General features: G+C 37.1%; 1 protein-coding gene across 1 annotated transcript; it reads right to left on the bottom strand.

The window, feature by feature from the left end:
• Nucleotides 1–5,354: 5,354 nt before the first annotated feature.
• LOC113778287 (brassinosteroid LRR receptor kinase) lies at nucleotides 5,355–9,546 on the bottom strand. The gene has a single exon (XM_027323640.1). The coding sequence runs from the start codon at nucleotides 9,440–9,442 to the stop codon at nucleotides 5,756–5,758; it is 3,687 nt and encodes a 1,228-aa protein (XP_027179441.1). The 5' UTR covers nucleotides 9,443–9,546; the 3' UTR covers nucleotides 5,355–5,755.
• Nucleotides 9,547–10,918: the final 1,372 nt, after the last annotated feature.

The following is a 10,918-nucleotide window of genomic DNA, read 5'->3' as shown; positions in this document are numbered from 1 at the left end:
AGGTGTTTGTCTCGACCACAACCTACACTTCATTGCATGTACATTGCTCTTCCAAACCACAAACTCTGTCTTGTCCCATGCAATCTGTCACTCAATATGCTTTCCCTTTCTGTCTCTCAACTCTCACCCACAAAAGAGATAGACCCTTAACCAGTCCCCTGAAAAAAAAAAAAAGAAAAGGACACTAGCTAGGCAACATGTATAATTGCCAATGTCTAATGCAGCTTTCTATCGTTGTTGAAGAGGATTGGCTCCTTTATTTGCCAGTCAATTGCTCCCTTTGGCCTTGATGCACCATGTTTCTTTCACTCGAGCAAGGACGGAATGAAGATATCTTCTTGGGATATTTAAGGCTTTGGTATGAGATGAATAGATGACTTCTTGTTAGAGATAATTTGAAGGAAGTTTGGTATTGTTTAGCTCCAAGCAAGAATACATTGTTCTAACTAGTTCTTTTGGTAAAAGAAAATGACATATGTTATGTCGTATACATTTTGTATATCTAGATATTAGCACATCATACATCACGGACTCTATAATTCATTGGATTATTCATTTTACAATAGAAGGCAGATTGATTAACTTGATTGAGTTCTTTTCCACTTTAGGTGAAAAGAAAAAACAAAGCTAACCATTGTTAAAATTCGGATTTCTCTTATTGTTCTTCAGTGGTAGCTAGTAATGACCAACTGATAGCCACCGTTGGCCTGCTAGCTACCAAAATCAATACTAACCTTTTCTCTTCTAGCTAGGGGCGTACATTTGATAACGGAAAACCAAATAAGTAGTAACACTTTATGCTTTTTATTTAAATCCTCTATTTGATAGTTGAGGATGAAAAGGGTGCGAGGAGAGGTAGAAGAGCGGAAAAAAAAATATCTGGCTATGCTTTCTGATCGATTTACATTATTCTTGCAACTTACTAATTAACTAGTAAGAACAAGAATCTTCAAAGCAAATGCACCTACACCAGATGATTGATATTGGGTAGGTCATATGGGCAGATTTTTTTGTAGGCGATAGCTTGTAGACAGACATAGGAGGCTGCTGATCGTGCGTGCACTGTGTTCTGCATAGAGTAGAATACTCTATCATCAATAAACATTCCTAGAATGGGCAGGCACGTCTGCTCCTGTAGTCATTTGTACACCGAAAAGAATTTCTTCGTTATGAGCTACAAGTTTGTTAGTCGTACGTAGTGAAAACTTGCAGGACCAGAATCAGGTGAAAACTCAAAAGAATCCCAACTTAGCCAAAGAGAAACTGATCACTTCATTTCATCTTGAAAGCTTTCAATTTTACTGTTCCTGATCAGACAGCAATTTACTTCATGGTTTGTCTTCTTTGTTTCCATCAGATCAAAACATGTGGTAGCAGATTTTTGAAGATCGAACCCATGTTGTACTCTTTGTTTCTTCTTTTTTTTTTTTTTTTTAAAAAAAAAACCAATGTATTTAAACAAGGTAGGAGTAACTTCAGTATAATTGGCTAACAAATATCTATTTCATTCCAAAGTCTTGCATCGTGTCGACAATAGGAGGAATTGTTTCTAAAGATGTGACACTGATATTTATGTGGTCACGACATTGTTCTATTTGTCTGATTTTCCACATCTAAAGTCTCACCTTTACTTACTCAAGGGGTAAAAAAAAGTAAAAGAAAAATAAATTCCAACTTCACATGTCAAAGTAAAAGTAATCTTCTTTCAGGCTTTCAATCATGTGATGCTAAAGCCAACTATTCCCAACAATGGATTGGATAATGTTGTGGGACAATTTACTGCAACTGAGCCGTTTCACAGACCCTTTATTAACAGTATCCAATTGCTCAAACTTTTTGCTTATTGACCATTTCAAAACTTTCAAAAGACTAAGGCCTTGAAGGCCAGACACAAATCTTGATCTCCTAGAATATATATATATATATATATTCTTCTTCCATCTATCTTTAAGAGTCTAAGAAAACCCCCCAAAAAAAAAAGAAATTTTCTTAATAATTTTAAACACTTTCATTTGTCTTAATTTCTTTAATTAGGTATGCTCACCTTCCTTTGTTTACTTTTGCATTGGATATTCAAATTGTACTTAATTACTCTAATTCTTATTAAGTCAGCGGTACCTTACACATTAGTACATGTACGTACGTGAGGACAACCAAAGTACTTCAATAATTAAGGAATGACACATCAATTTAACTAATTGTCCTAGACAAATTAAGTTTCTAATTATCTGCATAAAAGAGTTCATAAAAACAAATATGCGGATTAAATGTGCATTGCATTGGGTATTCAAAACCATTTCTTTTCTAAGAACACGAGGCCTTGAGATGTGCAGGGGATGAATTTTTATTCAAGGACAACTGGAGACAATCTCATAAAATAGTTTGTTTTGAGATTGAGCTTAGTTGGCAATGAAGAAAATTTTCATTCTCCTTCCTAGGGATCTGAGATTTAGAGATGCAAAATGGTCTAAATACAATTAATCAGAAGCAACTTACAACAAGAGGGACATTTAAAATATGTAGAAGCAACTTAATTAGAGGACAGCACATAAGGCAAATTAATATTCTGATCATATACAACTGTAACACTGAGGTTTGCAAATTCGAACCAAAAAAAAAAAGAAAGAAAAGAATCTCCAACATGGTACGTGACTACATTGAACTCCTTTAATGGAGTTGCAATTAGCTGGTTAAATGCAATTTCAAAGCAGTGTAAAAGAAGAAGAAGAAGAAGAAGCAATAGTAGCACTAGAACGTGTAGTAAATCAAGAAAATATTCTCATTTGCTTCAAGTACTTGAGAGTCTTTTTTTAAAAAAAAAAAAAAAAGATACAAAACATGTCAAACTTTAAAGGGTATCTTTAGTTAAAAGTTTTAAGAAGGAATTGTTTTGGTAAATATAATTTCCAAGACTAATTCTTGTAAGAATTAGAGTTCTTTAATATATAAGAAGTTAAAAGCCGAAAGTAAAACCATAAAGAAAAAAATCAAAACAACTTTTAGCTTAACAAAACTAGAATGGTTTTAAGCAACTAATAACTACAGACAATTTCCTCCTGCACAAATGGAAATTACAAATTTTACACCATTTACTTTAATTTTGGACTTTCTAGCTTGCTTTTCCCTGGTTTATGTCCTGATTTTTTTTGATATTATGTGTCATATCTTGACTCTTGTGCAGTGTGCACTCCACACAATTATTACATTCAACACATACTGGCAACAGAAGTTACTTAATATATAATCTATATGCTTCTAGTTTATCAACACATCTCCACGTCCTCGATAGAAAGCATGGATGAAGCAAGTTGCCCGTGAGAAGATGACAAAGTTTGAATTTCATCAATATATATACACATAAAACTTTGAATCCAAGTGTCCAGACATTTACAGGCATCCATAGTTTTTGTGTGCATGCATTGAAGTTATAAGACAGGGGGCTTATTCTATGGTCTAGCCTTGGAATTGAGCGCTGCAAGAGGACTTATATTAAGTGCTTGGAGAAAAACTAGGAATTCACATTCGCAAGCAAAGTAAGAATGGTCCAAAATTAATAATTTTTTTTTTTCAAGAATAAAAGTTTAGAGTGAGTTCGGTTCCAATCACCATCACGAATCAAAACATACTCTCGAAATCATAGGTCGCTTACAAGAGTTCTTGTATATCGTCCATCAACACAACCATCATATCAAACAGTCAAATTCAAACACACGATCTTTTATGAGAAAGTGGTTCGTTGTTACTAAATTGAGTCAACTGGTGTTGGTCAGGATTAATCAAATAAACATAAAATTTTCCCCTCCAAAGCCCTGCAGCTGGACCTCTATTTTGATGGGGTTTTAGCACTTTTAGGTAAGTTGCTTGCTTTGGTTTTAGAGCTCCCTTGCTTTGTGGAATGCATGGTCTTGAAGCAAGGATACACGTGCACATGCGCATGCATGGACATAAAACGAATGAAACTACAGGACCACTTTGTTCTCAAAAGCCTAAATTTAGGATAGAAATGTTACCATTTGCACTTGGAAAGAATACTTTGGCAATCCAAATTGTAAGCAACTAAGCTAACCTTTTTCCTTAGCTTTCTTTTTCATTTTCCTTTTTAGTCAAGATGAAATTTTGACCTTGAGAATATTACATTGATGTCAAGATTATTAGGTCTACGTTGGGTTTGATCTTAAGATCATCTGATTACAATCGTTCGTGAGAACCTAAATACGTGACTTATTTAATGATGTTAAGAACTTTCTATTAACCAAATCTACTGAAAGGTAATATGGTTCATAACATAAAGGAGAGGGGTGGAGGTGGGGAAGAGAATAGAATATTGCTTATGATATGGGCAAAGATTTGATAAATAAGAATTTTAAAGTAACTTGTGCAAATGTCCACCTTATGTTACAAAAACAATTTTCAATATCACAGTATTGCAACCACAAGACTCCATCATCAATTGCCAATTTTTGAAGTTTGTCTGTTTCGGGTCTTTGTCCTTGATCTATATCCTAGGTTTGTTGAGAGTTATTCTTGCTTAAGCTGCTGCCAAATTCAACAATAATGACTGAAAGCAAAACTCATTGCTTTAGGCAACACCAGTAACCATACACACATTGCATTCAAAGCTTTGGTTACACAAACGCAGCCTAAGTCCCTTTTTGTAGTCTGGAATGATGGAACGTTCTTAGATTCCACATCTAGCAAAATGCCAACATTCCCAAACCTCAAAGAAGTACCCCCCCCCCCCCCCCCCGACCCCCAACAAAAAGACCCCAAAAAAAAAAAGAGTGGATTATTCCTATAGAATATGATATTTTTATAGTTCTTCCTTGTAAATGATATTGTCATAGTAAATATTTTAGTTATTGTAAATGCCAACCATGCTCTTCAGTAGTTAAAAGTTATTTCATTTTGTAGGCAATTTGCTGTAGAACTAAAATTGGTGCTGCAGCATAATCATGGCTATTCCTCCCAATCTCAAGTCCTTGTTCAATTTTTTAAGTTCTTTGCTCCATGAATACAGCACCACTCCCTCTTTTTTTTTTTTTTAACACAATTAGCTAGGAAGGTCAAGATTAGGGCAGGGAAAGAAGCGGATGAATTTGTCAACAAGGGATTCTAGCAGAGAATTGAGGAAGATTAATATTGTCCACTAGAACAGGATACCCTCTATAAATTTGAAAGCTGGCAAGCATAGCTTGAAGGGCCTACTACTAGACATACAATTGCAAGGTTCTTAATGAAGGATTTGATGTGTGATTTGTATGCTTGCAGAAGTAGAGACAAGAATTCACATTTTATATATATTTTCTAAGCTGGTGATGAAGTGGAGAATGGATGAGCAAGTAAATACATGAAGAAGCAAGAAGAAATAGTACTCAAAAAGTCCCATGCTACTACTACTTGGTCACCATCAAAGAGGCAGAGATTTAACAGCTCCTTTAAAGGATTAGATCTGAAATCTAATGTTCTATTTCTGAGAAACAACTTGAACTGGTAAAAGGAGAAGGATAACAAAATTCAAACTATATATGTACAACCGTGTTACAAGTTAAACAACTTTTTACGTATGACAAGATTTTGGTGGGACTAGTGGTACATACAATAGTTGGTAAAAAAAAAAATACTACAGAGGCAGCTAGGTGGGTACCCTTTTGAAGTGGTATAGAAGAGGGAAAAATTGGGAGCTGAATGAATCTTCAGCACCTCCTCCTTCTGTTTCTTGGCCAAAAAAATTTGATGCAGACGTTGCTTGAGTCCTTCACAAGTGGTTGTTCAATTCGTTGCCTTCTTTTATGCTCATCTCCACCCCTTCAACTGCATTAAAACCGTCATCATCAGCAGCAATCGTGGATGTCGAATCAATCCCGGACCCTGCTTGAATTTCTTTGAAGAAAGCCATTACTTGAATCATTGTCGGACGCTTCCAATGTCGATCATCTAAGCAAGCACATGCTACCTTCAAGTGTTCTAGAAGCTCAATCTCCAAGCTGGGGTCTTCTCTCATCAAGTCTGGATCAAAAACATCACTTATTCGCATCTTGGCGTGCTGCTTCACCCATCCCACTAGATTATTATCACCAAAATCAGCTGAATCTGTTGGCTGCCTTCCAGTTAGCAGCTCCAGCAAAACTACACCGTAGCTGTAAACATCGCCCTTTGTTGTACATCTAAAGCTCTGGTAGTACTCAGGAGGTACATATCCAGGGGTGCCTGCTAAAGTGCTTACGCTCAAATGAGTGTCCATTGCACTCATGAGCCTTGCCATTCCAAAATCAGAAACTCGAGCTTCCAAATTCTCATCAAGCAAGACATTGCTAGATTTCATATCCCTGTGAATAATGTGGGGAATACAGTTATGATGAAGGAAAGCCAAGCCCCTTGCAGCTCCAATTGCAATTTTCCGCCTTGCAGCCCAATTTAGCTTGAGTCCAATTTTCTTTCTATCATGCAGAACATCTTCTAGACTTCCAAACTTCATGTACTCATAGACCAACAATCGCTCTTCACCTACCTTGCAGTAGCCTAAGAGAGGCACAAGATTGCGATGCTTAATTTTCCCAATGGTTTCCATTTCAGCTGTGAATTCTCTATCCCCTTGCCCACTGACATGTATGAGTTTCTTGATGGCCACAACATTTCCATCCTTCAGTTGAGCTTTGTAAACATCACCGAAGCCACCAGACCCTATAAGGCTGTCATTGTGGAAACCATTAGTGGCTTCTAAAAGATCTGCAAAAGTGAGCTTCCTGAGAGGCTTCTCAAATGTTGCGAGGTTAATGCTCAATGCATCTCGAACACTTAGCTTCCAGTTGCTATTGGCTGTTGCTGAATTGGAATGACTTTCAATATAAGCTTCAAGCGCAGCCTCCTTTTTCTTTCTCCTCTTCTTCATTTCTATGGCAACTATGATTAATCCAAAAATGCAGAATAGTGAGAACAACAAACCCATTGCTACACTTCCTGCAAGGGATGCTTGTCTGCGATGAGACTTCTGATGCTCATTTGGACCGGGACCAGAATTTGTCCCACACCTAGGAAGAGGGTACCCACATAGGCCACTATTATTGGCAAATGTAGTTTCATTAAAAGTATCAAATGGAGCTACCTCTGGAATGGGTCCAGATAAATTGTTGTTTGACAGATTAACCTCCCCAAGCAACGTAAGGCCAGTTAGTGTCTGTGGAATGGAACCATTGAGCCTGTTATATGACAGGTCAAGAATGGCTGCATTCTTCAAGCCTCCAAGCTCTGGGGGAATTGGCCCTGAGAGATTATTATTCCCCAAATTCAGTATCTGGAGGTAATACATGAATCCAAGCTCCTTCGGAATACTGCCCTCCAAATGGTTGTGAGAAATGTCTAGGAAAATCATTGAACCGTTATGGTGGAATGTTGGTTCAGTGATCCCTCTATAAACTCGTGTGAAATTGCAGGGATGCCTCGTTGAAATTCTATGCAGCTGTTCCTGTCTGATTCCTCCAAACTCTAGCAAATTCCCTGCTCCATGGCACTGCTTGCTTCCATCATTCTTGATGTACACATACCGCTTCCCTGTAAGCCGTGCAGCAGCAATATTGCCAGCATGTTTGGATAAACCAGGAGGGATAGTCCCATTAAGAAAATTGGTATTAAGATCCAACCAAAGCAAGCTACGGCAATCCCCTAATTCTGCAGGAATATTCCCAGATAACGAGTTGTTTCCGAGCTTTAAAATCGCAAGATTTGCCAAACGACCCAATGACACTGGTATCTCACCACTCAACTGGTTATTTGAGAGTGAAATCCAATTCAAATTCGTACAATTGCTGAGACTAGCAGGGATTGATCCAATCAGATCATTGAAATCAAGAATCAGATTCTCTAACCTCTGTAAGTACATCAGCTCTTGTGGGATTTCTCCATGAAGCTGATTTAACCAAGCAATCAAATCACGAAGCTGAGATAATGATCCCAAGCTAGATGGGATTGTCCCAGTCAAGTTGTTAAAACTGAGATCAAGGGATTCCAACTTGGAACAATTACTCAGACTCTCTGGTATTGAACCAGTGAGCAAATTATTCTGAAGATACAACACTTTCAAATTGTTCCTGGGGTCTTGACAAATCCCAGATGGAATCACCCCAGAGAGATTATTAGAACTCACATCCAAAGTCTCCAAACTGACCATCTTGGACAAAGATTCAGGCAAAGAACCAAGGAAATTATTGAATGACAAGGACAAATTCTTCAAGTTACTCATCTTCACAAGGGTATCGACAGGTAATTCACCAGAAAATTTATTGTTTGAGATATCAAATAGTTCCAAAACAGAGCATGCACCAAAGCTCTCAGGGACATTACCTGACAAATTATTGTAGGACAACACCAACTCCACCAAGCTTGGACACAAATCAGATAGATAAGGTGGTAAAACACCTTGGAAACCATTTCCTCCCAGGTACAAAAACTGCATAACCCCACCAGCACCACTTGGCAGCTCTGGAACGGCACCTTTGAGCAGATTATTGGTGAGGTTGAGAAAACTGAGGTTCCCACATGAGGAAAGTGAGCTTCCAACATCGCCAGAGAATTTATTTGAAGATAAGTCCAAGTGCTCCAAATTGGAACAGTCAGTTATGGAAGGAAATCCAGCTGAGAAATTGTTCATTGAGAGATCCAAATAAGACAAGTTCTTCAAGTTCAGAGCAGGAAAATCTCCAACTACTCTGTTACCCTTCAAAGACAAGTGCTGAAGCCCAGGGAACTGATTGGATAACAGCCATGGAACCACATATTGGCCGGAGATATTATTGAAAGAAAGATCAAGCTCTTGGACTCCAAAGGATGAAGCTTTATCTTCCTTCATTGGAGGGTCCAATGAATTCTTGGACAGATTAAGAGAAACAATGCTCGAACATACTTCAAAGCTCAGTATATCGGAAACAGGACCTGAAATGCTGTTTTCAGAGAGATCTACAGAACTCAAGAATGCACTACATTGAGATCTTACTAAAGAAGTTAGTGCACCAGTGAGACTGGTGTTCCTCAGCACTAAAAGCTCCAAGCTTTGAAGGGCTATCATAGAAGATGAAACCAAGCTGAAGTCTATGCCGAGAGGCAAGTCTGAGAGATCTATGGAGGAAACTCTGGAGTTCTTGTTGCATGAAACACGAGTGAAATTACAAGGACTATTGGCTGGTAACCAGTCTGACAGCTGAGTGGGATTAGGGAGTGAAGCTTTGAAGGATAAAAGCTGCTGTGAGTCCCTGGATAGGCCATTAATAGAGGAACCTGAAGCTGAAGCTGAAGAAGAAGCAGCAGCTGGGGATATTGTAGAGAGAAAGAAGAAAATGGTTGTGAGGAAAACTATGAGGTGTTGAATATAAAGGTGGTGATAGAGCAAGAAAAGCTTTGCTGAGCTAAAGAAAAGGTGAGTGCAAGTGCTGTTTTCAGCTTTCATCTTCATTTCTTCTGTTAAATGCGTTGCTCCTCTCAAGATTTCAGCTGTTTTGCTTCCATTATAGAGAGAGAGAGAGAGAGAGAGATGATTGGAGTTTTGAGAGAGATGGAGAGAGGTGAAAGGGAGTCAAAAGATGGAGTAAGGAAGGTAAGATGCCTATATATAGGAGCTAAAGAAGTAGAAAATTGGAGAGAGAAGAGGGGGAGGGATTTGGACTTTGGGAAGGCTTTGGGTTGTTGGGGAAGGATAGAGAGAGAGGAGTGGACACAGCTGTTGCTCACATGCCATGTGATATTGTGACCCATAGTCCCATATAGAGATGGAAATGTATTAGTATAATTTACCACTATATTTCATTTCTATTTTTCTTAGGTGAGTTTCCAATCAATTTACTAGTAGTAATAGATATATACATCTTTTTTACAAGAAATAAATATCCTATATTGGGTGAATTTGTATTTTGAGTCAATTTTTTGTGCACATGGAAAAATAAACATAAATTCATTTTTTTGAATATAAGGTAGCAATCTATAGTTTATGATACTCTAGTACAAGAATATTAAGCTTCTGGAAAATGGAAGATTTAAACAAAATGAAATTTCTAAAAAAATTGAAGTTTTAATCCGAATTACCATACATAAGTGTATTAGACAGAGGATCTTAAACGTTTATGTATTTTGTATTTTTTTTCTATAATCATATACTTAATTTGCATATTTCTTAACAGATAATCTAGTTTTGTCTTGGTCCATGACCTTTACTCAAATTTCACGTTCATTTTCTGCATATTTTGTATGTATTTAATCTTGCTCGTATGTAAAAATAACTTAACGCTAGGAGTAAAAAAAAGATTAATCCAATAAAAGAATAGCAAAACTTTAAATTTTTCTCATATATACATTATGTATAGGTAAGTTTTTTTTCTTCTTTTTAGTCCTTAAATTAAATGTGCATTCAAATCAAGTTCGAGTATTGCACTACTCGACCTCGACTCAAGTTAAAAAACTTAATACTCTCACTCGTTAAGCTCTTGAAATTTAAGTTCAATCTCGAACTCGATTGTGCTTTGCCTTACTCAAATTCAAGTTCGAACTCGATCAAACAAGCTCACTCGAGTTTAATTGAACCCAATCAAGTTTAAGCAATATAAAGTTATATTTTATATAGTTTAAATTAGGGACAAAATAGATATTTCACACTAATAAATAAAAATATATATATGTAAAGCTGGATTAAACTCAACGAGTTTTCGAATTTCACGTATTGAACTTGAACTCATCAAATAGTTTGAGGGCTCGTTCAAGCTGTTCGAACTCAATCAACGAGAGTTCAAGCTTCAATTTTGACTGAATAAGGTTGCTGTCTATTTGCACCCCTACTCTAAATAGTGCAAAGGTCACTGAATTAATTCACTCTCTTTCTCTATCACCAGCGGTGAAAATCAATAGTACTAGTAGTGTCTCTTTCTCTCTCTATCTCTAG

Source organism: Coffea eugenioides, chromosome 7 (genome assembly GCF_003713205.1).
Source record: "Coffea eugenioides isolate CCC68of chromosome 7, Ceug_1.0, whole genome shotgun sequence".
Lineage (NCBI taxonomy): Eukaryota > Viridiplantae > Streptophyta > Magnoliopsida > Gentianales > Rubiaceae > Coffea > Coffea eugenioides.
This window is presented reverse-complemented; position numbering and strand designations above follow the sequence as displayed.

Bases quoted from the DNA above. Each gene is read 5' to 3' on its own strand.
- LOC113778287 (XM_027323640.1), bottom strand. From the start codon at position 9,442: ATGAAGATGAAAGCTGAAAACAGCACTTGCACTCACCTTTTCTTTAGC.